General features: G+C 44.0%; 2 protein-coding genes across 10 annotated transcripts in view; one reads left to right on the top strand and one right to left on the bottom strand.

Annotated features, from left to right (window-relative positions):
* The window catches only part of arhgap17a (Rho GTPase activating protein 17a), a 188,069-nt gene extending 175,048 nt beyond the window's left edge, over positions 1-13,021 (bottom strand). For 4 of the 7 annotated variants that reach the window (XM_038819885.1, XM_038819886.1, XM_038819887.1 and 1 more), the window contains exon 1: positions 12,632-13,021. In XM_038819885.1, the coding sequence (XP_038675813.1) occupies positions 12,632-12,684 (53 nt within the window). In that variant the 5' untranslated portion in view covers positions 12,685-13,021. The remainder of the gene's footprint in view (positions 1-12,631) is intronic. The other 3 variants (XM_038819883.1, XM_038819884.1, XM_038819889.1) reach the window with 2 other exon arrangements.
* A 6,344-nt stretch (positions 13,022-19,365) lies between these two features.
* Positions 19,366-27,063, top strand: part of lcmt1 (leucine carboxyl methyltransferase 1) — a 57,011-nt gene continuing 49,313 nt past the window's right edge. The window contains exons 1-3 of one of the 3 annotated variants that reach the window (XM_038819890.1): positions 19,366-19,448; positions 20,009-20,109; positions 23,398-23,489. In XM_038819890.1, coding sequence (XP_038675818.1) covers positions 20,021-20,109; positions 23,398-23,489 — 181 coding nt within the window. In that variant the 5' untranslated portion in view covers positions 19,366-19,448; positions 20,009-20,020. Of the gene's footprint in view, positions 19,507-20,008; positions 20,110-23,397; positions 23,490-27,063 lie in introns of all 3 variants that reach the window. The other 2 variants (XM_038819892.1, XM_038819891.1) reach the window with 2 other exon arrangements.

Raw genomic sequence — 27,063 nt, 5'->3', positions numbered from 1 at the left:
CTGGTTATGGTAGTAGAGAGTTAATCACTGGATGTGAACCTAAACCCCCAATAAAAGCACTGCTTCTTGGAAAGGAAGTGATAAAACTGCAAGCAATCTAGAACTGTGACTAGAACCAAGTCTCTTCCCCACCACAAGAATAAAATGAAATGAAAATCGCTTATTGTCACAAGTAGGCTTCAAATGAAGTTACTGTGAAAAGCCCCGAGTCGCCACATTCCGCCGCACGTTCAGGGAGGCTGGTACGGGAATTGAACCCACGCTGCTGGCCTGCCCTGGTCTGCTTTCAAAGCCAGCGATTTAGCCCTGTGCTAAAGAATGTTGGAGAATGAGAGGTTATTGAAAGAAAGCTTGACAGGATAGATACGGAGAGAATGTTTCCCTCATGGAGGAACTTAGAATTTCAGAATAAGGCGTCGCTCATTTAAAACAGATGAGTACGAGTTTCTTCTCTCAGAACGTTGTGAGCCTTTGGAATTCTCTATCTATCCCAGAGAGGTTTAAAGGCCGAGTCCTGGATATATTCATGGCTGAGATAGACAGATTGTTTGAACTTATTTGAACTTAAAGGGAGTCAAGGGTCATGGGGAACAGGCGTTTAACTTTTAATGACGGTTTCAGAATTCACAAAGCTCTATGTAAAGAATCAAGTGAATTTTCATTCATCAGAATCTTATCATTATGCTGAAGTTGTGTAACATTATTATGGAAGAATGTTTAAGAATATGTAGAATGGAGGCCAAAAGACTATATGGTCGACTCCTGTTCACATTTCTTGTGGGGCAATTTTTTCCTCTCATGTTATTTTTACTTTGACATGCTTTAAGTGGAAATCATCCCAAGAGAAGCAGATTACTGTATTAAACAATAACACAGCACTGCCACCATGGGTGGAAAAGTGTCCATTATTTAACTAAATACTGCAGGTATAAAGAATCACCGAAAATAGTACATGTAATGTCCTTGTTGAATGTGCTGATTTATATTACAAGAACACCTTTAGCTAAAGCTATAAACAATTTATTAATATTAACTGTGGTCAAATGTATACAAAACAACAGATGAATAACAGTATGAATATGCACAAGCAACCTCTTTCACAGCTCCCCAGTCAGTCAGAGGTCACCTGACTCTAACATGCACTTATATACTAATGAGACTCCTAGTGTCAGTCGCTGAATTATAACAACCATGATATCACTGCAATACATTCGGCAGTTTATACTGCTGGCTACTGACTGTCTAGTTAATAACTGAACCTGGTAACAGCTGAAGCAAATAGTGTCAACATGCTGATTAAAACAGTGAACTTCAGTAACAAAAATAGGCAATATTTTTACACACCAACTATTAAATACCATTAATACCAGTTCGCAATATTATATGTAGGACATCAACATAAAAATACTCGGAATTGCAATGACAGGACAGACTAGTTGTTTTTCCAATACTTATGACAAATTACAATATCCAATCGTTAAGTGCAAATGCAACACCAATTTCCCAATAAAAATTGTGAAATATAATAATTAGATAATAATATTTATTGTCACAAGTAGGCTTACATTAACACTGCAATGAAGTCACTGTGAAAAGCCCCTAGCTGCCACATTCCAGCACCTGCTCAGGTACACAGAGGGAGAATTCAGAATGTCCAAATTACCTCACCACACATCTTTCGGGACTTGCGGGAGGAAACCAAAGCACCCGGAGAAAACCCACGCAGACACAGGGAGAACATACAGACTCCGCAGACAGTGACTCAAACCACCATTAACTAACTATGACAGCAGTACAATGCAGTTTCAATACAAACTCCTCCCGCGCACGGAGTCCACAGATGCTAGTAGCGTAGAACTGTGCATTCCTTCAAAGTCAGGAACACTAATTATTAAGTAAACAAAGATGGGGAGTAGAGTTCAATTGTGAGTAAAATGGAAAATGCTTGCAAGGAGGGTTATGGAATTTAATTGTTGTTTGGGTCAGGAATTGGGGAGAGTAATGTGTTGTTTGAGAAGATCAGTTAAAACTGGAAGATGAAAGCATTGAGAACCTGCAGAAGTAACAGGAACCGGAGTCAAGGAGAGTGTATTGAAGAAACTTATGGTGGTGACTAATTACTGATGACAGAATTTAGGTTGGCAGTAAGTGAAAGTGAACATTTCAAGGTTACAGAATTGGACAGGGTTTCATTAATATTCACAAGAGTACTGTATATCGAGGGGCAGTTGCAAACAATTTCACAAACAATGAGAAGTAATAATCTACTACTTCAACTCAGAAGCCTACAAAGCATGATGGGAACTTCTGCAAAATGCACATGTTCAGAATCCACACGTTTGACTGGTATCTCCCTTCAACTGTTAAAGAATTAGAGAACACTCTGGTATCTAAGACAGCCCATCAGGTCTGCACTAGTTCCTTCAAAGAGCAATCCTGTTCAGTCCCAACCCCCTGCTCTTTCCCAATATGCCTGTAATTTTTTTCTCCTTTTATTATTTAAAATATTATTGAATCTGTATCCACCATTCTATCAAGCAATATATTTTGAAACCTAATCAACTGCTACATTCAAGACCTTTTCCTCATGTTGCCTCTAGTTATTTTCTCAATCACCTTAAATCTGTGCTCAATGGCTATCAAACCATTAAACTTCAAAAAGTTTTTTCTTTATTTCCTTGATCTGAACCTTGATGATTGTAAACACCTCTATCAAATCTCATCTGAACCTTCACTGCTCCAAACTTCTCCGGTTTATCCATGTAACTAATCATTCAATGCCAGAATCATTCCAGTAAATGTCTTCTCTCCCTCTCTAAAGCTTTACTCTCCTTCCCAACCCGATACCCAAATTGGGGCAAAATTCTCTATCTGGGCCTGAACTAGTATTTTATCTAGGTTTAGCAAGGGGTCAAAATGTTTTAAAGGTTCTTTGTAATAATTTCTCCAGGGCTACTTTGTGGTTTTCAGGGGACTCCTTCGTGCCTACTTTGTTCGGTGATGCAGTTATGTAGCTACATTACCTGCTGTATTTGCGCCATGTTGAATTTTTAAGATAACACAAATACCAAAGATTGTATACATACTATATATCAAATATTTTAACCTGGAATATTTAAATTAATCGCCCACGCTCTGTATCTAAAATGAATATTCTGACTACTTGGCACAAAGTAACTTGTAGGAAATAAGTCTCACATCTGCTGCTCCTTTGAAAAATTAATTGCAAGCAATTAGCACACTCCAACATTCTTTGAGTTTGTTCTGCTAATTTCAAGTTTCTTTCCCCTCAATACTTCTATTTAAAGTAATTGCTGACGTTAAGTGATCTAACTTTGAAAAGAAAGAGGAACAGACATAAATTAATTCAGCAAAAACCGGATCAGTGATGTTTTTAGCAGCAGCAATGTGCCGGGTCGCGGCAAAACCGGAGGCAAAGGGCATGCCAAGTCAAGACCCGCTTCTCCAGGACCGGTCTCATTTCCCATTAGCCACATCCACTGGCTGCTGCGCAAGGGACACTATGCCGAGCAGGTGGGCGTCAGGTCCCCATCTACCTGGCCATTTTGTTGGCAGTGAAAGTGCACTCTGAGAAGACAGAAGGCGACTTACCCTCTGCAGAATTACCAGCCTCTAACCTACTCTTGCAGCTACAGTATTGTTGTCTCCTTTAATCACATTTGGTTTTGATGTTTTAAATTTCTTTTGAGATTCTGGGTTACTTTGATGCAGTATCCCTTTCCAGAGCTGCCTTTTAATTTGCCCCTAAATTTGTTGACTTCGCATATTTGGTTATCCAACAGAAGCATCCCCATGTCTCTCTCTCTCTCTCTCTCTTTATATTCCTTTAAATTGTACCATTTAGCTTGTATTATCTACCTCTGGTGATCTTTCCAGACAAAATGTATTAAAAATCTTTTTAAAATAATGCAACATTAACTGCATTTCCCTCACCAATTTGTTACTTCATCAATTTTTTTTAAAGTTTCATGTGGTGTGGCTGTTGCTGGATAAGCCAGCATTTGTTGCCCATCCCTAATTACCCTTGATAGGGTGGTTGTGAGTTGCTTCCTTGAGCCACTACAGTCCATCTGGTGCAGGCACACCAACAGTTTTGTTAGGGAACTCCAGGGTTCCAATCCAGAAACAGTGAATGAATGGCAAAACAATTTGGGCTCAGGTTACTTTCAGGTAAATAAAGGCACGAGACAGGATTATCCATTGCCTCCACCTTTGTTTGCTTTGGCAATTGAAGATCTTCCACTTGGTGGAGGGGGTTAAAGCAGGAAGGGGAGGGAGCACAAATGATCTGCTCCTTTATATCATGGATAAAGTCTTCACTGTGAATGAGACAATGAAGCTCCTTAGGAGTGTTGGTTCCTTCTTGGGGTAGAAGTCAAATTTGGATGAGAGTGACTACTTTCCAATGAATTCTGCAGGGAGGGGAGTTCATTTTAGGATATTGCCTTTTCACCTTGCCAGATCTAGCTTTCGTTATCTGAGAATCCAGGTGGCCCATGATTGGGCCTCGCTTCATAAATTAAATGCTAGCCTGGTTAATGGGATTAGAACGGACTTGCAGAAGTGGGATGACCTCTACGTGTATTTTGGTGGGCGGTGTTCAGATGTTTAAAATTAATGTCCTTCCAAGGTAAATTATTTTTCAGTGTCTCCCCATTTTTCTCCCTAAATTGTTCTTTGCTAGCCTCAACAAGATAATAGCTTCCTTCATTTGGGTGGGCAAGACCCAATATTGGGAAAATAATGGGGCGGCTCAAGGTTTCAAATTTGGGGCGGATAGAGGTGAGTTCTTATAATGATTCTAGCTTGGGGGCCTTTGTAACTGCCGCTTCAAGTCCAGTCATAGTATCCACTCTGAGGACTTGGAGGCAATTGAGGCAATATTTTAAGCTCAGCTGCAGGTCATTGTTAGGCCCTTTTTGTAGTAATCTCTTGCCGCCAACTCGAAGTTTAAGTCAGGAGAGGAAGGGCTGGAAAGATTTGGTGATCTATTTGTGGAGGGCAGGTTGGATAACTTCCAACCCCCAAGGTCTAATTTATTCAGTTATTTTCAAGTGCATGATTACTTGCAGAAGGAGATCCCTTCATTTCCCTTGCACCTTCACCCTCCCTCTTGAACATCTCTAGCCGAGGTGGACGAGGGAAAGATTTGGGACATTTACGGCCAGATCCTGTCGGCTGAGCAGGCTCCACTGGACGAGGAGAGAAGGAAGTAGGAGGGTGAGCTGGGTCTGATTTCTGATTGGGAGACGGGGATTGGGGATGGTGGTGCGAGTTGTGGAGTGAGGCTCTTACCTGATCAACCTTATCTCCTCCTATGCTGGATTTAGTTCAAGGTGGTGTACAGTGCGCATCTTACCAAGACAAGGATGAGTTTTTTTTTCTCAGGGATGGAGGATAAATGCGAACATTGTTCTCGAGGGTCAGCAAATCATACCCACATGTTCTGATTGTGTCCTAAGCTTGGAAATATCTGGGTCTCCTTCTTTAACAGCATGTCAGTGATTATTGATATTGAGCTGGAGCCTTGCCTTCTAGTGGCTATTTTCGGGATTTCAGACACGCTGGTGCTACAGACGGGGATGAAGATGGATCTTCTCGCCTTTGCCTCGTTGATAGCCGCAGTGTTCTGTTGAGGTGGAGATGTCCTACTCCGCTCAGTGCCTCAACCTGGTTAGTGATTTAATGGAGCTCCTATTTCTAGAGAAGGTCAAGTACACCATTAGAGGGCCGGTAGAAGAGCTCTTCTCAAAATGGCAGCTATTCATTTCCTTTTCAGAGAGCTAGTCACCGTCAGCTGTTGGTGGGGATTAATCTTTGAATGGTTGGGTGTAGTGGGGTTGATAATTCTTGATTGTGTTCTTCAGGTATTGTACCATTATATATTTGCTGTTTAGTGTGAATTTATTTTGCGATAACAATATTTTTTTTTAAAAAAAGAGTCGTATGACCTAGCTTCAGAGTTCCTAAAATGTTCCCCACTACCAACGTTAAACTTTCTGTCAAGTTTATTCTCCCCTTCTTGAAGGCAAAATATCTAGCCTAAGCTGCAGCCTAAAAGCAAAAACTTTACTGGAGGTATTAAAAGACAGAAGGCAACACTGGATACGTCTGTACATATTTCGGTGAAATACAATCATTGGAGGTTGATATGTTTTCAACCTTATTTTGCCAATTATAAATCAAGAACAACTAGGTGTTTATTTTCAGAAAGTATTCAACTACTCTTTCATTGGTATATTCTCCTGACTAGTCATTTGAGAGGGATTCCTTTCAGTAACCCTTTGAAAGTTCTCAGTGGCAGTATTCTAGACAATTTTTGAAATGTACATCCCTATTTCTCATGATTTGCTCTTATTTTACTTTGAAAAAATCAACAAAATGTGATCAGCAAATGTTATAGAAAGTAAATTACACTTCAGGAAAGGTTTACTAGTTACAAACTATAAGATATAAAAATCTATTGCCATATTACATAAAGTAGTATTAAAAATATACTGGTTAATAAGATTAGAACACAAGATCAGGACTACAGTGCTTAGCACTGCTACCTCACAGCACCAGGGGCCCAGGTTTAATTCTGGCCTCGGGTGACTGTGCGGAATTTTCCCTTTCTCCCCATGTCTGTGTGGGTTTCCTCCAGTTGTTTCAGTTCCGCCCCCCCCCCCACGGTACAAGATGTGTACGTGGATTGGCCATGCTAAATTGTCCCTTAGTGTCCAAAAGGCTTGGTGGGGTTACATAGAAACATAGGTCATTCAGTACTTCAAGGCTGCACCAGCATTCAGTATCATGGCTGATCATGCAAATTCAGTATCCCACTCACTAATCTCTTGTGTGGGACCTTGTCAAAAGCCTTTTGAAAGTCTAGGTGCACAACATCCACTGGTTCACCCTTGTCCACTCTACTGGTCACATCCTCAAACAATTCCAAAAGATTTGTCAAGCATGATTTCCCTTTAGTGAATCCATGCTGACTTGGACCAATCCTATCACCGCTTTCCAAATGCTCAGTTATTTCAACTATAATAATTGACTCCAGCATTTTCCCCACTACCGATGTCAGGCTAACCGGTCTATAATTTCCCGTTTTCTCTCTCTCTTTTTTAAAAAAGTGGGGTTACATTAGCTACCCTCCAATCTACTGGAACTCTTCCAGAGTCTATAGAATGCTGGAAAATGATCACCAATACATCTATTATTTCCCAAGTACTCTGGTATGCAGATCATCAGTCCCTGGGGACTTATTGGGTTTTAATTCCATCATTTTCAGTTCCTCCTTTATGCTAGACCCTCTGTCCCCTCGTATTTCCAGACGGTTATTTTATTAGTGAAGACAGAACCAAAGTATTTGTTCAACCTGGTCTGCCATCTCTTTGCTGCCAATTTTGAATTCACCTGATTCTAAACGTAAGGAACTTACATTTGTTCCTGTGATGGGGTGGGTGTGTGGGCCTAGGTAGAGTGCTCTTTCCAAGGGTCGGTGCAGACTCGCTGGGCCGAATAGCCTACTTCTGCACTGTAGGGATTCTAGGATTGTACTATATGAAGTCTGGCTCTTGAATCCCTTGAACTTATGCGCAGTAAACATTGGGCTCAAACAGAAGTCAATTAAGATAATGAGTTCAGTACACACTGGATGAGTTAATACAGAAACCAATGAATACATCCAGGATATTATAGTGTTTCTGACTTTTTGATTTGTTTCGTTATTACTTTCTCATCTTTAAATGGGGCATGCAACATAGAATTGTAGAATCTACAGTGCAGAAGGAGGCCATTGGGCCCATCGAGTCTGCACCGGCCCTTAGAAAGGGCACCCCAATTAAGCGCACACTTCCACCATATCCCCGTAAACCACTAACCTTTTTTTTTGGACACCAAGGGCAATTTATCATGGCCAATCCACCTAACCTGCACGTCTTTGGACTATGGTAGGAAACTGAAGCACCCGGAGAAAACACACACAGACACGGGAGAACGTGCAGACTCTGCACAGACAGTGACCCAAGCCGGGAATCGAACATGGGACTCTGGAGCTTGAAGTAACTGTGCTAACCACTGTGTACAGAGCTGCACATGAGAGAAGCTTGCTGAACAGGAAATTCATGCTGATAACACTCCCGTGAAGTGTCTTGGAAAGAAGATGTTACACAATTAAAATCACTGAATTTGGAAGTTGTTGCTTGATGTTCCATTGTTGTAACAATTACATCAGTCAATCTCCAGTCGCATCAGTATTGATTCCAGAAGTGCAATGGTACGGATATGGATTTCAGAGCTAGGTGGGCGGAGGGAGAGATAGATATTGTCAGAGGTAAAGGTGGTGAGCACAGTCATGGTGGTCAAGCTGCCAAGACCCTCGGAACACACCGGCTCGGAGTCGGCGGTCGGTGGTGCATGTGTCCGACGAGGGGTACGCAGCTTCCCTCTGCGGCTTTTGTGATGGAGAGAATAAATGAGTTGAAAGCTCTGCTCAGGGGTAAATAAGGGTGCAAATTACTGGTTTAGTCTGAAGTGATAGCCAGAGGGGCAGAGGGCATTTATGCATAGGTAGAGTTTGCATCAGAGACTGAAAACAAAGCCTTTTTAATAGAAGATTCAGGATTTAAAAATACAGTATAGATACACGAACAAATGCACTCACCTTCCTGTCCCGGGTGGCACATATGGCTGCAATGGACAAATATAGTTCCAGTATTTTTCAGATGTTAGTTGACTACTACTTGTAGCAAGTGGCAAATGGAATTCAATTGGAGAACTGCAAGGTTAATGCATTTAGGGAGGGCAAACAAAGCAAGTGAATTCTAAACAAACAGTAGGGTATTGAGAAGAATTGAGGAAGTGGGAGACCTTGAAGTGCATGTCCACAGTTCCTTAAAGGTGTCCATAAGACACAGCCATTTCAGTCTGCTCTGCCATTCAATCATGGCTGATATGTTTCACATCCCCGTTAACTCTGATCCCCTTATTAATCAAGAACCTATCTATCTCTGTCTTAAAGAAACTCAGTGATTTGGACTCCACAGCCCTCTGTGCAGCGAGCTCCACAGATTAATCACCCTCTGGCTGAAGAAATTCCTCCACATCTCTATTTTAAAGGATCGTCCCTTCAATCGAGGTTGTGCCTTCGGGTTCTAGTTTTTCCAACTAATGGAGACATGCTCTCCACGTCTACTCTATCCAGGCCTCTCAGTATCCTGCAAACTTCAATAAGATCCCCCCCTCACCCTTCTAAACTCCCAACAAGTGCAGACCCAACCGCTCCTCATATGTTAGGACAGGTGGATAAGATGGTCAAGAAAGCATATGGAATGCCTTCATTCATTGAACGAGATACTGAATACAAAAGCAGGGATGTGAATGTGGAACTCTATACCACAGCTGGAATTGTGCGTACAGTCCTGCTCATCACATTGCAGGAAGGACATCATTTCCCTGGAGAGAGTGCAGAGGATATTTACAAGAATGTTGCAGGGTTTGAAAATTGCAGCTATGAGGAAAGGTTAGATAGGGTGAGGTTGTTTCCCTCATGCAGGAGATTTACAAGAATACTGCCAGGGCTTGAAAATTGCAGCAATGAGGAACGGTTGGATAGGCTCGGGTTGTTTCCCTTAAAACAAAGGAGGCTGAGAGATGAACTAATTGAGGCGCACAAAATTATGAGGTGCTGAGACCAGCAAGACCTATTTTTCCTGTTTAAGAGATCAACTAGCAGGGGGCACATATTTAAGGGGATTAATAGACGGATTGGGGGGACATGAGGGAAACCTTTTTTCACCCAGAGGATGGTGAGTGTGCGGCATTCACTGCCCAAAATGGTGGCTGAGGCTGAAACATTCAACTCATTTAAAAAGGTAGCTGGATCTACATCTAAAGTGCCGACAGACCATGTGCTAGAAAGTGGGATTAAAATGAGCAGTGCGTTCTCTCTTTTCCCTCTGTTTTACCCGGTACAGACACAATGGACTAAATGGCCTCTTTCTGTGCTGTTACCTTTCTGTGGTTCTCTGGTACTTGGTCTTCATTCAAACACTTCTCATCAGTATTTTGAAAGGAATATTAAACATAAGGGTTTCCCCTGCATGACAAAATCAACAAGAAATGCCCAAAAAGCAGGATTTTTTTCAGAAATAAAATAAAAATAATAATTCAAAATAATAATGGCCAACACAAGATTTAGTCTCAGATTAGAGTCAACCTATGCAACATACAACTCATGATTATAAGTGAAACAAATCCACTTGAGACAAATTGAGACTCAAACGTGCAAAACAGTGGAATCACACCACGATGAGCAGATCTACTCCCATTGACTGGTTTCCTCCAGACAGATCCTGTACATCTCTTATCTTTGGCAACAGGAGCCAGAATTTTCCAGCCATTTATGCTGGTGGAATCTTTTGGTCCCTCCAAAGGTGCATCGCTCCCAGCAACATTTTGGGGGGGGGGGGGGGGGGGGGGGGGGGGTACATTCAACGGGAAACTCTGTTGACAACGGCGGGCAGCCTCTGCTGCTGTGAAACATGATGTGGCAGGGTGCTCAAAAAACCCACCCATAATCTATGTAGAAAACACAAATATTATGATAAATCTTTATTAGTGTCACAAATAGATTTACATTAACACTGCAATGTAGTTACTGAGAAAACCGCCTCGTCGCCACATGCCTGTTCAGGTACACCGGGGGAGAATTCAGATTGTCCAATTCACCTAACAAGCATGTCTTTCGGGACTTGCACTGTGATGGTCATTTTGAAATGTTTTTAATGTTCTTTCAGGTATTTTACCAATAGATTATTTTTAGAAAAAAAATCTACTGCAAGCAGATTCTCTGTAACGATATGTTTTAATGTTCCTGTGAAGCATATCAAAATAGATCCAACTTAATTTTAGGTTCACGATACACGGCATTTTAAAGTCTCATTTTAACACTCAATTTGTAACTCTGATTAAACAATTATCCCATACACAACTGAGTTATTTCTCCTCCCCTTCATACATGACAACGTCAGAACGAGACAATGTACTGGCCAATGATGCATTTCAATTCCTAGTTCTGTAGAGTACACATTTACAACATTAACGGTCTTCTCTTCCTAGACTCTGATCATGATGTGGAGATGCCGGTGTTGGACTGGGGTGAGCACAGAAAGAAGTCTTACAACACCAGGTTAAAGTCCAACAGGTTTGTTTTGAATCACTAGCTTTTGGAGCACTGCTCAATTCTCCATTTTGTTTCCCTTTAATTTTCATCCTTCAGATTCTAAACTGGAAGGCAACGAAGGTTATGTCGTGTATTTCACATGCGATCCTGTACAATTTGCATTGCACTACCAACGGCAATAAATGAGTTTTGTTGAGAACTTCCAGCTCACACAAAAATCTGATATTAGAATGAAATTCACCTAAAGTTAACTGAAAGGAATCGGATTTCTTTATAGATAGTTTACACTCAAATGCTACCGAAACCATGCAAAATCAACAATGACATGGGGCGAGTCAATAGTTGTTTGGGTAACCCTGTCTCAGACTGAACAAACAGGACGGTATCCGACTCTGGCTGGGTCCCTATAAGGAGTCAGAATCCAGGGCCAGACAAGCAAAGAGTCTGGAACTGAGAGCGGGCTGCGGTCAAAAGGGATATGGTCTGCTGTTCAGGGCACAGGACGACACGCGAGAGGTCCGTGTATCACTGCTTCCAACCGAGGAGGGTCAGCGCTTTACGAGCCACAACGGTGCGTGTTGGAAGTTTAATTCCAAAGTCCCAACATTTCAGAATCCGAAGAATGGAAAACAAACCACTCCCTCAAAAAGTGCACCACAACACGTGAGCCACTAGATACAAACCCAACCCCGCGGTCACTTCCGCCACTTCCTGCAAAATTGTTTTGTGATGCTGCCCAACTCAGTGTCGGCCTCACTTTGTGCACCTCCAACATCCGAGACTCTCAGCAATGTGCGTCCAACAACACTGGAGACAGTCTTAATTAGCAGACATGCATAATCACCTCAACGAAAAGACAACAGGGCTGAACTGCACGAGTGGCAAACCAGTTACTTTATTTAATAGCAGGATTTGCATTGGAAGATACCATTTGATCTGCCGCCACCTCACTGCTTTACATAAAGCCACAGCATAATAGATGGAAAACGTTGAGGCAGCTAAGCATCATCCTTAAAATCCAAAGTCTGCCGAGGCCCTGCGCCCCCACCCTCCGGAAGGGGACTTCGAGCCGAGATAAGAATCAAAACCGATGTACGAAGCCACCTGGGTGCAACCACAAAAACTCCAGAGTAGAATCCCATCGAGCCTTCACCGACCTTCCGAAGGAGAGCTCTACCTAGGCCCACTCCCCCGCCCCTTTTCCCCGTAACTCCGCACAATGTTCACGGCCAATCCACCTAACCTGCACATCTTTGGACTCCAGCCGCCACCTTCCCAAGAAAACGCAGAGATCAACGAAACAAAGCAGCTGAAAGTTGTCGACCCCCTAAAACCAGACACAAGATTTCACCTCCACCAGCACCACACCCACCCACCCAACTTTCCAGCGCACCCCCAAAACTTGCTCGGTCCTCTTGTGGGGAGTTGCGGGACGGTACTTGCCTGCCGACAGTCTGGTTGGCGAGCTGCCGCATCCGATTAAACTGCTTCTTCATTGTTCCTTCTGGTTGGTTGGTCCCTCTGAAGTTTTCTCTCAAAAGTGATTGATTTTAGTGAGCCTGTGTCCAGGCCGCTCTGCACATCTTGGTTTGTGGGGGGCTGCCTGTCAGTCCGGCGGTTACCCGGGGGCTCGCCAGCCACTCAATGCGGAGATTCCCACTCGGCTTCTGCTCATCCGCCGAATAACTTTCAACGTCTGGTGACCCTCAGCGGCTTTTTTTCTCTCGTTCCCTCCGATTCACGAAACTGAACTTCCCCCCCGCCCGCTCACAGTGAAGAGACAACACACCCGACTGAGGGCCAGCCGGAAGTTCCTCTCCCGCCCACTTCCGTTACCAGGGGGGGCGGGTAAACAACAACAAAGCTGGGCAGGAGGAGGGCACATTCACTTTAACATCAAAGTCTTGAGATTAAAGTCTTTAGTCTATCCATATTTTGCCAGAGTTAAGAGAACATCCATAGTTGTCAACATTTTCACAACAGTGTGCAGAATGGAGAAGTTCAGGTAATGTTCAGGTATGTGTGTAAATACATATATGTTTTTCATCTTTTAAAAATACAATTTTTTCAAAAATAAAGTGAAATCTGTACTCGTAACAAGGAGTGTAATTATGGATGATTAGTAAGAGTGAAAGTCGAAAGAATAACTAAGGGTGTGTACATTCCACAAGCAGAATGACATCATTTATACTTCTGACTAATCAAATGTTGCAATTGCCTGAGTTTTTTTAAAATTCCTTATCGTTTTGAGCATTCCTTCTCTTTCAGCTATATGTAAATTGGTTTATTAATATAGCCAGAAAAACCATCTCCAGCCATCCAGTTAATTCTAAAGTTCAGAGACTTTCTGCCATTTCATCATTGATATACTTCAATACACCATTCTGACTTGAAAATTTATCACCATTCCTTTACTGTCTCTGGATCAAAATATTGGTACTGCCTTCCTAATGGCATTGTGAGTATACCTATACCACATGGACTGCAGCAGTTCAAGAAGTAATCTCACCACTATCTTAAGGGCAATTCAGAATGGACAATAAATGCTGGCCTAGCCAGTGATGCCCGCATCCCATGAACAAATAAAAACAATTTGCATGTCAGAAATTGTTTTGTGTAACATTTGAACATCACTCCATGATCCAGCGTATCTGGTCCCTTGAAGACATTAAATATAACAACAAGAGCACCTTCCTTCCTTTGTAAACATCTACATTATTTTTAGATTTTCCTCATAGCATTGTTGCCTAGTCTGATTTTATCAACTCTTGCGCTTCTTTGTACTTCGTCCAAGGCCAGAATATCCCATGAAGTACAGTGCCTTGAACCAAATGCATTATCAAGATGGAGATAAACCAGTGCAAGTGTCACAGTCTAAGTGTCACCTTGGTTTGTGGTGGCATTCTCAAGTTCAGTCAGAAAGAGGCAGTATGGTGGCACAGTGGTTAGCACTGCTGCCTCACAATGCCAGGGATCCTGGTTCAATTCTGGCCTTGGCTGACTGTCTGTGTGGAGTTTACACATTCTCCCCGTGTCTGCGTGGGTTTCCTCTGGGTGCTCTGGTTTCTTCCCACAGTCCAAAGATGTGCAGGTTAGGTGGATTGACCATGCTAAATTTCCCCTTAGTGTCCAAAGGTTAGGTGGAGTTACGGGGTTATGGGAATAGGGTGGGATAGTGGGCCTTGTGCTCTTTCAGAGGGTCGGTGCGGACCCGGTGGATCAAATAGCCTCCTTCTGCACTGTAGGGATTCTGTGATATGAAAGTTGTGAGTCCAAGCCCTAATTCCGGGAATTGAGCATATTAATTGTTCTGTGTACAACTTCATGCTGAAAATGCCTTCTTTCAAATCAAATATTAAACCAAGATTCCATCTGTCTATTGAGATGAATATAAAAGATCCATTGATAGTTTTTTTCAAAAAAAGGCCCATGAATTCTGGTAAAGACCTACACAAATGGCCAATTTCCATTCTTCAATCATCACTACCAAAAATAAAACTGCATTGTCATTCACCTCATTGCTGCTTTTAGGATTTATTGGGCATATTTCAGCTGTCATGTTTGGTTCATATCAAAAACGTATGAAAAATAACTTATTAGCTGTGATGCACTTTGAGATACTCAGAGGATACAGAAGGGAAATTCCCTTCCTCCTTGGAACTTGTGCCCTATCCATTGTGCTATACATCCAAAGACACTGATTGGCCTGCACGGTAGCATGGTGGTTAGCATAAATGCTTCACAGCTCCAGGGTCCCAGGTTCGATTCCCGGCTGGGTCACTGTCTGTGCGGAGTCTGCACGTCCTCCCCGTGTGTGCGTGGGTTTCCTCCGGGTGCTCCCGTTTCCTCCCACAGCCCAAAGATGTGCGGGTTAGGTGGATTGGCCATGCTAAATTGCCCGTAGTGTACTAAAAGTAAGGTTAAGGGGGGGTTGTTGGGTTACGGGTATAGGGTGGATACGTGGGTTTGAGTAGGGTGATCATTGCTCGGCACAACATCGAGGGCCGAAGGGCCTGTTCTGTGCTGTACTGTTCTATCTATTCCTTGGTGATGAAAAATTGTTGAGGAGAGTAGGGTAAGTCTACGTGAAAGGGACAGGTTTTCATCAAATAAATCAGCCTCCACTACTCAAACCCTGCATCCACAGTAACCATGAGCAATTGAATTACCCCATCCTTCAACCTCAATGAGCAAAGTCAGCAGGTATTTCAATATTCCCTGCTATAGCAGCACTCACAATATAGAAATCAAATAGAGATCACCGTGCAAGTGACAGAGCACTATATTTTACCCTATGGAGATGTAGCATTTTTCTCTTCTTCAGATTCCCTCACTTCAATTCCCAACATTAGCACCTGTATTAAAATATTTGAAGCTCACAACGTACAAACTAAACCACATAAAACACAGGGACAATGCCAGTCATCACCCAGTGTCCTCCAACCATTATAAACATTCTCTTTCAAAGGGTTCTGAGCAAGTTTCACATACCTCAACATCAATATAATCCATGTGCATCTGAAGCTCAACAAAGTCCAATTTTCAGGATTATTTCCTATGGCTTGCTGTCCCTCCAATGAATGTAGGAATCTTAGTATGTGCAGATCTATGTCTTAATATTTAGCACATTGAAATTTTTACAAACCTTAAAAACCAAATTTTTGTTCATTTTTAAATATGTAGAAAAATGGAAACCATCAAATAAATATTCATAAAAATTGTAATGCCAAAGGACTTATCATTGATCAACTGTGCCATGTTAAAAATTGACAGTTGCCTTTCCTGCCATCTAATGGTACTAAATGGTATCACATAGAGTTACACAAGTTCAGAGTACAAGCATCCCCAACTCTATCAAAACAGTTTCACCTCCATGAGGGGGATGCCTGATCGACCAATGAAAATTACTAATTGTTGCCTGTGCTTGGTAGTGTAAGTAACATGAACACTGATTCATAACCAGCCAAGAGAAAGAAACAATAGATTTTCTGAAGCAAAGCTGTAGAAATAGAATATGAGTGACATGCCCAAAGACTGTGTATTAGAGTCACTCTTGTTTTAGGCATTTATAAATGACCTAGTTATGTAATCTCAGTCATTCCTGTACAATTTGGGGATGACACCAAGGGGTTGGTGGTGGGACAATGAATTTAGAGGAATAATTTGAGATCCTATAAAATCCCTGTCCTGTCCTACTTGTATCTACTCCTACCAGGTGATTTGTTGTCATGTGTGTCATGATTGTCTGACTTGCACATCTACTGTAGCTCATCTGCCGCTCTGTGACGTTGTCATCCAACTACCCATAGATCAACCCCTCTTTCTGCTGCTCTCTTCTTTGCCCTCAAAAATAGATTTTTTTCAGCTTAAATTGCCAAAATACTGACTTTTTTTCTGAATATTACCTTTCAGAGCTTTTTGCTTTTGCGATTTCAAGCACCTCTTCACCTATCTTATGGTCGGCATATTAATTTTAAGCAAACTTTGAGCATTTACATTTCAATGGCCTTCATTTTCTCCCACAGATCTTTACTTATTATCTGGGTTTCTGAGGCATATAGGAAGGTGACCTTATAGGATTTTTCCTTGTTTCAAGCTTGAGTTTTCTGGTTTGTAACACATCCTTCATCATCATGAAATTACTTCTGGCTATCTCTATACTTCAGCATTGCATCCACCATCTTATTATTTGTCCTAATTAGGCAGACTTATCTATTTGTTCCCGTTGACACCATCAACTTCAATCCTCATTCTTCCAATGTATTCCTTATGAAAATCATTGTTTTTGTCTTTTTGGTGTGCAGACTCAATCCATATTCTATCCACAATATTTTCTGATCCTGTAAGTAGCACATCAGCATACCTCCATTTTTTTGTTGGGACATGGGTGTCACTAGCAAGGCTACCAACTGTTGCTCATCCCTAATTGCCCTTGAGCAGAGAGGCTTGCAAGGCCATTTCAGACGGCAATTAAATGACAACCAAATTGTTGTGGTCCTGGAGTCACATGTAGGCCAGACCAGGTATGGATGACAGATTTCCTTCCATAAAGGGCATTAGTGAATCTGATTTTTAATGACAATTGGTGATAGGTTCATGGGTTACCATTTATATTCCAGATTTTATTTATTTATTTATGTCACAGTGGAATTTGAACCCATGTTTCCACAGCATTAATCTCAGTCTCTCGATTATTAGTCGAATGGCATTACCACTATGCTACCGTATCCCCTTGAAAGTACATCTGATTCTCTGAATATTTATTCTGTGTACAGATTGAATAATTTTGGACAGTGGACAGCATTGTCATACTCTCCTCATTCTTCCTACCAAAATGTATCATTTCATTTCCTCTGCCATGTATCACCCATGGCATCAGCCTCTCTGTCCTCTTGATGTTCATCACTAGACTCTTCACAGTTCATAATATTTCCAAGTACCATCTGAAATGTTGAAATGGTGGTCTGCACATCCACGTCTAAGTTATTTATATGGATCAAGAAAAGCGGTGATCCTAATAACAATCTTTGAGTCTCATCAGCCCTCTATTAGGTTAAACTGTCTGGCCCGTACTTGCTGGGCTTATCCTTATACTCTCTTTTGAACAAGGATGCATCATTTGCAATTCTCCAGTCCTCTGGCACCATTCTTGTTTCTAAGGATTCAAAGTTTATGGTCAGGATCTCCAATTCGCCTCTTACTTCTCTTAGTATCCTCGGATTCATCTCATTTAGCCCTGGTGACCTCCTCTTTATCAATTTCTACCCCATCCAGTTGCTCAACTACTTCCTTTCACTATGACTTTGGCATCACCTTCTTCCTTGGTAGAGACAAATGTGAATATGATTTCGTACCTCAACTATGTCCTCTGTCTCCATGCATAAATCTCATTTTTTGATCCCAAATTGGCCCCACTTGTACTTTTACTACCCTTTTACTATTTATATGCCTTTTTGCTGGCTGCCAGTCTCGTCAGATCCTTTCTTTACTTCTCTTATTTCTTTTACCACTTCCCCTCTGAACTCTGCACATTCAGTGCGGTTCTGAGTTGATAAACCTGACATGTCATACATGATAGTGGGATGGGGGGCAGAGGTGCAGTTGACTGGAGTGTGGATCAGATTAGTAGCCATGATGTGGAGATGCCGGCGTTGGACTGGGGTGAGCACAGTAAGAAGTCTTACAACACCAGGTTAAAGTCCAACAGGTTTGTTTCAAACACGAGCTTTCGGAGCACGGCTCCTTCTTCACCTGAAGAAGGAGCCGTGCTCCGAAAGCTCGTGTTTGAAACAAACCTGTTGGACTTTAACCTGGTGTTGTAAGACTTCTTACTGTGATCAGATTAGCAGCATGGGGCTTAATGCCTGCCTGTTCCATCAGAACAGGAAATAGTAGCAGGAGTGGATCACATTGCTGAGCCTGCTCCACTATTCAATATGATCATGGCTGAACTTTGGCCTCAACTGCACTTTCCGCCATCTCCCCATTCTTTGATTCCCTGAGACACCAACAAAATAATTGACCTAACTATATAATTCCCTATCACTATTGCTGAAGGAACGAAGCTCAAACTAAGCTAAAGGGTCGGTCAAAGAAATGGATTTTAAGGAAGGTTTTAAAGGGTTTCCCACTTTGTGCGCCAAAAGTGTTGAGGCTGAACCTTCCAGACATGAGGCCTGGAAAACAGAAGACACAGCAGTAAACGATGAGGTGGGAACGTACAAGAGAGAAGATTGCAGAATTCTGGTGAAAATTATGTTGGGGGAGGTTATGGAGATAGAATGAAGGATATTTATATAGCGCCTTTCAATACTTTAGAGCGTCCTGCTTAGTTGTAGCTTCTGTTATGGTGCGGGGTGATCGTGGAGTTTACAATTGTCCCATCGGCGAAGCTATGCACCCAAGTGTGATGCATACCACGTAAAATCACGTATAAATCCGAAATTCCCAGTGACATTATGAACTCGGGGACCGGCTACTGTAAATTTCTCCCAAAGGACGTACACCGCTATCGCACGTCATGGTTTCTAAATTAATCCCGGAAGCGCGTCCCTTCTTCCTGAATGGCAGCTGCTCTTCCGGCCTCCTGGTCGACAACCAATCAATGCGGCCCGAGCCGGCCAATGAACGGCTCCTATCATTTGGCTGCTAGAGCCAATCGGGAGCCGTATTGTTGCATTGTCAGAGGTAACGGCGTTACGTAGCCGGAAGTCTCGGTGTTGTTTTCCCATGTTACCACCAAAGGTCCAAGGCAAGGAATGTAAGGATCCGCGCGCGGAGTGTCTCAGCATTCGGGGTTCGCTCCTGCTTACTCTGATGTACATCTTTCAGTGCACTTTGTTGGCGATCCTCGGGCACATAACTCGAATTGAGTTTTCAGCTCCTCGCACAGCACTGTCTAACCTCAGAATAATTTGTGTTATGTTCCTAATATAACAGTGCAGTTTCATTAACCTGATGTAGAATCGTTTGCAATCTCAGTCTAATAGCAGAAATGTAAACTTTAGGACAACTAATTTGTCAATATCCATATTTATAAACACTCTTTGTGTCAAAGCAATCTTTTAAAAATAATTCTTGAGTTATTTGAAGAAACTGCGTTTTGATGGTTGTAGGGAATGCAGCCTTTATATTTTTTTAGATCTAGGAAAACAGAAATGATAAATGTACATATTAAATGCTGTCACTTAAGAGATAGTTAAAGTAATTACCTGATGTTGTACTCAATGTTTTTGGTTTTAGGGAAGTTGGGGATGAGTTTATAGAATGTTGACAATCTTCTTGAAATCAATACCGGTATAATACTTTCTACCCCCATAGTGTGAGAATCTAATGGCTGCCAACCATTCTTTCACTGGCTCTGATGACACAGCAGATGAAGCAGTCCGCTCCACATGTGATGATGCAACAGTTTGTAAAAGGTAGGAATTGCAGATGGCGCATTGGAACAGTTGTGTCTGAAAATTGACAGGAGTGTGATAATGTATTCTACTGTGTGTGATGCTTGTTGCAGGAAATAGTTCATATGATGTCCATAGTGGGCATTTTTTATTCATTCATTTATTTTGGCATCAGTGGCTCGGTCATCATTTATTGCCTCTCCCTAACTACCCTTGCAAAGGTGTTAAACTGCTGTAGTCCTTGTATTGTGGATGTATCTACAGTAATTATGAAGGGTGTTCCAGGATTTTGATGAAGCAACAATGAAGGAATAACGATTATAATTCCTAGATTATGTGTGATTTCATAGAATTCTTACGATGCAAGGAGGTCATTCGGGCCATCAAATCTGCACTGACCCTTTGTATGAGCCCCCACACCTAGGCCCATCCCTCTAACCCCACCTAATGTGAACATCCTTGGACGCTAAGGGGCAATCTTATGCCAATCCACCTAACCTGCATATCTTTTGACTGTGGGAGGAAACCAGAGTACCCGGAGGAAAGCCACACAAACACTGGGAGATAGTGCAAACTCCTGTCATCCAAGGCCGGAATTAAATCTGGCTTCCTGGAGCTGTGAGGCCGCAGTGCTAACCACTGTACCACCGTGTTGTCCATTTGATTTGTAGGGGAATTTGCAGTTAGTGGTGTTCCCATATGCCTGCTTCTCTTGTTCTCCTAGGTGGTAGGGGTCATGAATTTGGAAGTTGTCATCGAAGGAGGCTTAGCAAGTTGCTGCAGGGCATCATGTAGATGGTATACACCGCTGTCAATGTGTGCCGGTGGTAGAGGGAGTGAATGTGTAAAAAGACAGATGAAGTGCCACTCCACTCCAGGCTGCTTTGTCCTGAATGGTGTTCAGTTTGAATGTTGAAGCTGCACTCAGTCAGGAAAGTGGGAGTATTCTATCACACTCTTGGGGCGAAATTCTCCGACCCCACACAGAGTCGGCGAATCGCCCGGGGCCGCCGAAAATCCCGCCCCCATTGTGGCAGAAATTCTCCGCCACCCGGGAATTGGCGGGTGCGGGAATCGCGCCGCGGCGAGCCCCTGCGGCGATTCTCCGGCCCGCGATGAGCCGAAGTCCCGCTGCTGGGAGGCTTCTCCCGCCGCCGAGGTTTGAACCACCTCTGGTGGCGGCGGGATCGGCGGCGCGAGCGGGCCCCCGGGGTCCTTGGGGGGGCGCGGGGCGATCGGACCGCGGGGGGTGCCCACACGGTGGCCAGGCCCGCGATCGGGGCTCACCGATCGGTGGGCGGGCCAGTGCCGTGGGGGCACTCTTTCTCTTCCGCCGCCGCCACGGCCTCCACCATGGCGGAGGCAGAAGAGAATCCCCCAGCGCGCATGCACCGGTGGGTGACGTCAGCGGCAGGTGACGTCAGCGGCAGGTGACGTCAGCGGCAGGTGACGTCAGCGGCAGGTGACGTCAGCGGCAGGTGACGTCAGCGGCAGGTGACGTCAGCGGCAGGTGACGTCAGCGGCAGGTGACGTCAGCGGCAGGTGCCGCTGACGTCACCACCGGCGCATGCGCGAACCGGCGAAGGCCTTTCGGCCAGCCCGGGCGGCGGGCCTGAAAGGCCGCTGGTGCCGGTTTTCGTGCCAGTCGATGTGGTGCCAACCGCTCCGGCGTGGGCCTAGCCCCCAAAGGTGCGGAGAATTCCGCACCTTTGGGGAGGCCCAACGCCGGAGTGGTTGGCGCCACTCTCCTACACCGGGACCCCCCGCCCCGCCGGGTAGGGGAGAATCCCGCCCCTGATTTGTGCTTTGTAAATGGGCAAGCTTTGGTGATGCAGGAGATGAGTTATTTGCCACAGAATTCCAACCTCTGACATATTCTTGCAGCCACAGCATTTATATGGCTGATCCAAATTAGTTCTCGTCAATGGTACCGTCTAGGATGTTGATAGCAGGGGATTTCGTGTTGGTAATGCCATTGAATGTCAAAGAAGATGGTTAGACTGTTTGTTTCTTATCGGAGATGGTTATTGCACAGCACTTATGGCATAAATGTTACTTATCAACCCAAACCTGAATGTTGTCCAGTCTTGCCGCATGCGATTGGACTTACTGGAGTTACAAATGGTACTAAACATTCCACAAACAATCCCCACATACGATCTTAAGATGGAGAGAAAACCTATGATGAAGCAGTTGAAGATGGTTGGCCTCGGACTTTGACCTGAGAATGTCCTGCCATGATGACTTGGAGCGCAGTTTATTGATCACAACAACCACCATGATCTTCCTTGATGCTTGGTATGAATCCAGTCATTGGAGAATCTTTCCCCTGATTCCCATTGACTTTAATTTTGCTAAGACTCTTTGATGGCACACTTGATCAAACACTGCCTTGATATCAAGGGCCCTCACTCTCTCCTCACCTCTCTAATTTACCTCTGGTTCATAGTTGAGCCCATGCAGTAGTGAGGTCAGCAGCTGAGTGATTCTAACCTAAATTGACCATAGGTAAATGCTGTCTGACAAAACTATCCATGACCTCTTCCGCCACTCTTATTGAATGAGAATAGACTGGTGGGTGAGAAATGACCAGATTGAATTTGTCCTGCTTTTTGGAGACAGGACAGACCTGGACAATTTTCCAGATTGTCACATGGATGCCAGTGCTGTAGCTCTACTGGAACAACCTGGCTTGGCTTGTTCTGAGGCACAAGCCTCTGGAATGTTGTCAGAGCCCAAAGCTTTTGTTCTGTCCAGTGTGCTCAGCCACCTTTTGCTATCCAATGGAGTGAATCAAATTGGCTGGAGACTGGTATCTGGGAACCTCAGGAGGAGGCATGATGAATCATCCTTGTGGTGCTTCTGGCTGAAGATGGTTACAGGCGCTTCAAACTTGCTTTTTGCACTGACCCACTAGGCTACACCATCTTTGAGACTGGCATTTCAAAAGATAAGGATCTGCAAATGTACATCTGGCATGTTATAAACTCTCTAGCATAGCAATCCATGATCGTTGGGTGATATGGTAGATACGCCTGGCCATTTGAGGATTTCTATCCAGAATTAAATACTTTTTAACACCCAGGATCTCTTTACATTGAACACAGTTTAGAGATGGCTTTATTAAAATTTAAAGGCAAGCAATTTTGCAAGAAGTGCAATCTTTCTGCTTATCTTGGAACCTAAATAAACAATTTGCTCAATTGTTGTTGCAGTCTGTTAACACTGCAGTAGCAGAATCAGCAAGACAGGCCAAACTACTGTCAGTTTAACTCCAGTTTCTCATTGATTATCTCTTCTGTTTCACAGGTTTGCCGTGAGTATGAACTATTGGAAGGACCCATACATACAGTATTTTATCAAACAGCCAAATGAAAGGAAAGCTCCTGAAATCAACAGAGGTAATTCCCTGCATCTTTGCTACAGTTTGCTTTTTCCTTCCATTCTTCATTTCTTCTTCTCTTTTCTAACATCTATCCCATCTCTTTTTGCTGAAGACCATTTCCCTGGGTACAGGATTTTTTCAGTATCCTAAGCGGCTATTTTTATGTGTGAGCCCAGACAATAAATGGCTGTCTATTCAACTGTGAACAGCATCATAGCCTATTCTGTCCTCATCAATGTGCACACATTTATCAGTGGTTACTGCTGTGATCAGGATTGAAAAACCTGGTAGATTTTTGTATTCTTACCCAGAAGTGTTGAGGCCAAATATAGGGCTAGAACTTCCGTGGAGTGTCAATCACTGTCTGATTGCCGATCTGTCCCTATGTACTCGCCCTAAAATGCAGCTGCAATTTCTCACCCAACCTTCCAACTCGGGCTGGGTGAGAAAAGTGCAGTGCAGCAGGTACTCGAGGCCTTGTGTCAGTGCAGCTATGAAAAGGTAAGGAAGTCACGCTCCCTTTTTAAGGCACTAGCTGCTGTAAAGCAGGTCGGTTTAAATATCCAGCCACTTTGAGAAGCCAGGCCAAAGGTCAGTGGGTGGGATTGGGAGTGGGGGATGGTCAGTATGAGTGGAGTGGGTAGTCTGGGAGTGTGTGACAGTCAGGGAGTTGTGGGGGGAGAAGGTGGGGTGGGGGGGGGGGGTGTCCCGTTGTGGAATGGGGCGCATGGGGTGATGCCATTTGGTAGTCTGTGGCACAGTTACCTAGGAGTTTGTACACTTCAAATAACAATAGCTAAACACCCTTTTTTCAAACTGTTTTTTCAGAGTAATACTTTAATTAATACTTTAAATACTTTAATAGCTTGCAGAGCAATCTATAGAGTCAGGCTGAAAACTTGGATAATTACGTCACAAAGTGGCACAAAAATAGATGTGTCTCATGCATGTCTCAACACCGAACCATGTTGGTTTCAGCACACTGATGATTTTGGCTAAATTCTTTTATTCCAATTGTCTCTGCTCATTTCCTGAAGATGTTGAGTCCTTGTGTGGATACAGTTCCATGGGTGTGCCTAAACAGCAAGTGTCAGCAGATTAAAGTGTCACATGGCAGCCCTCCACCTTGCCCTCATGTTATAACCTGCCAGATTATTATTGGCTGGGGACTAATGGCAATATATTTTTATTTTTTTAAACAAAATATATTATTGAAGGATTTGTAATTTTCACAGTTTAACACATTGATGTTTCTTAAACAACCGTGCGGGCCGACACGCAAAACAGTAAACCTGTGAGGAGGTGGAGGATAGATGTGGACGGTGTAGGGGTAGCCCGGCAAACCATGTACATATGTTTTGGGCATGTCTGAAATTATGTGGATGTCTCGCTTAAGGATGAGAGAAATTGATGCCTGTGATAGTGTTGGGGGAAGCACCCCCAGCTCCTTGGACTCATTAAAAGCCTTAACCAGAAGCGGCCCCAGTAACCCAGAAAACTTTTAATAAAATTCCACTGGGAATCTGTCAGGTCTCGGGGCCTTACCCGATTGCATCGCCCCCAATCTGTTGATCGCCTCCCCGAGCCCAATTGGGCCACCCAGGACTTCCACCAGTTCCTCATATACCTTTGGGAGCTCTAGCCTCTCCAAGAATTGATTCATACCCTCCTCCCCAACCGGGGGTTCCGACTCGTATAGTCAACTGTAGAATTCACGGAACATGTCATGAACCGCCCCCCGCAGGTCCATCACTACCTTCCCCCTCATATCCTTTATTTTCTCTATTTGTCTCTCCACCTCCTGCTTCCTCAGCTGATGTGCCAGCATCCTGCTAGCTTTCTCCCCATATTCATATATTGCCCCTTTTACCCTCCTCAGCTGACACTCTGCCTTACCTGTGGAAAGGAGCCCAAATTCCATTTGAAGTCTCTGACGCTACTTCAGGAGCTTTCATCCGGAATTTCCGCATATCTCCTGTCCACCTGTAAGATTTCTCCTACTAACCTGTCCAGCTCCGCCCGATCGGTCCTCTCCCTATGGGCCCGAATCAAAATACATTCCCCTCTAATAACCGTCTTCCATGCCTCCCACACCACCCCAACCACAGTTTCTTCTGTGTCGTTGTACCCCCGAATGGCCTCGCTCACAGACCTCGTTGTCCGCTAACAGCCCTACATCTAATCTCCACTGCGGGCGCTGGGACTTTCCCGTGCTTACCCGTAGGTCTATCCAATTTGGCGCGTGGTCTGACACCACAATTGCTGAGTACTCCGTGTCCTCCACGCCCGCGAACAGTGTTTTATCCAGTACAAAGAAGTCTATCCTGGAGTATACTTGGGAGTAAAACGAATATTCCTTGCTCCTTGGCCTCCTGAATCTACATGGATCAACCCCTCCCATGCGCTCCATAAACCCCTGCAGTTCTTTCGCCATTGCTGATACTTTCCCTGACCTAAAACCTGACCGGTCCATTCTCGGATCCAGGACCAGGTTGAAGTCACCTCCCCATAACCAACCGGTGTGAGTCAAGGTCCGGGATCTTTCCCAGCACCTTCCTAACAAACGCGACATCATCCCATTTGGGGGCATATATATTTACCAACACCACTGCCATTCCCTCCAGTTTCCCGCTAACCATAATAAATCTACCTCCCGGGTCTGCCTCTATCTTTCCCACCTCAAATTCCACCCTTTTGTTAATCAGGATGGTCATCCACCTTGTTTTAAAGTCCTGTTCCGAATAGAAAAGTTCCTGCCCGACCCATCCCTTTTTCAGTCTAACCTGGCCTCCCAGCTTCAAGTGTGTCTCCTGTAACATGGCCATGTCCGCTTTTAGGTGTCTCAAGTGTGCAAAGACACGGGCCCTTTTGACCGGCCCATTCAGTCGACGAATATTCGACGTAACCAGTTTGGTTGAGGGGCTCTCGCCCCCCCCCACTCCCCTGTCGATCAGCCATGACCTTTCCTAGGCCAGCCCGCCCCTCAGCAGCCACTGCCATCTGGTCTCCATCTCCAATCTCCTAAAAGTCCCCCAGTTGTCAGCAGACCCCCCCACCCCACTCCATCTCTCTTCAGCTCTCCCCCCACTTTACTCCCATGAACTAGCCCTCCCAGCTAGCCTAGCAGCTCCAGCCCCCAGCGCCTAGTATCCTACCACCTGCTGCATTCCCTTGCCAACACTCTTAACATAAGTTCTCAAAACAATAACATCAAGGACGGCATGTGGCGCAATGGATAGCACTGGGACTGCGGCGCTGAGGACCCAGGTATGAATACCGCCCTGGGTCACTGTCCGTGTGGAGTTTGCACATTCTCCCCATGTCTGCGTGGGTTTCACCCCCACAACCCCCACAAATTGGGAAGCACGGTAGCATTGTGGATAGCACAATTGCTTCACAGCTCCAGGGTCCCAGGTTCGATTCTGGCTTGTGTCACTGTCTGTGCGGAGTCTGCACGTCATCCCCATGTGTGCGTGGGTTTCCTCCGGGTGCTCCGGTTTCCTCCCACAGTCCAAAAATGTGCAGGTTAGATGGATTGGCACTGCTAAATTGCCCGTAGTGTCCAAAATTGCCCTTAGTGTTGGGTGGGG

The sequence above is a fragment of the Scyliorhinus canicula genome, chromosome 15 (genome assembly GCF_902713615.1).
Source record: "Scyliorhinus canicula chromosome 15, sScyCan1.1, whole genome shotgun sequence".
In the NCBI taxonomy this organism is placed as follows: Eukaryota; Metazoa; Chordata; class Chondrichthyes; order Carcharhiniformes; family Scyliorhinidae; genus Scyliorhinus; species Scyliorhinus canicula.
Note: the sequence above shows the minus strand (reverse complement) of the source record. Positions and strands in the feature narration are given on the sequence as shown.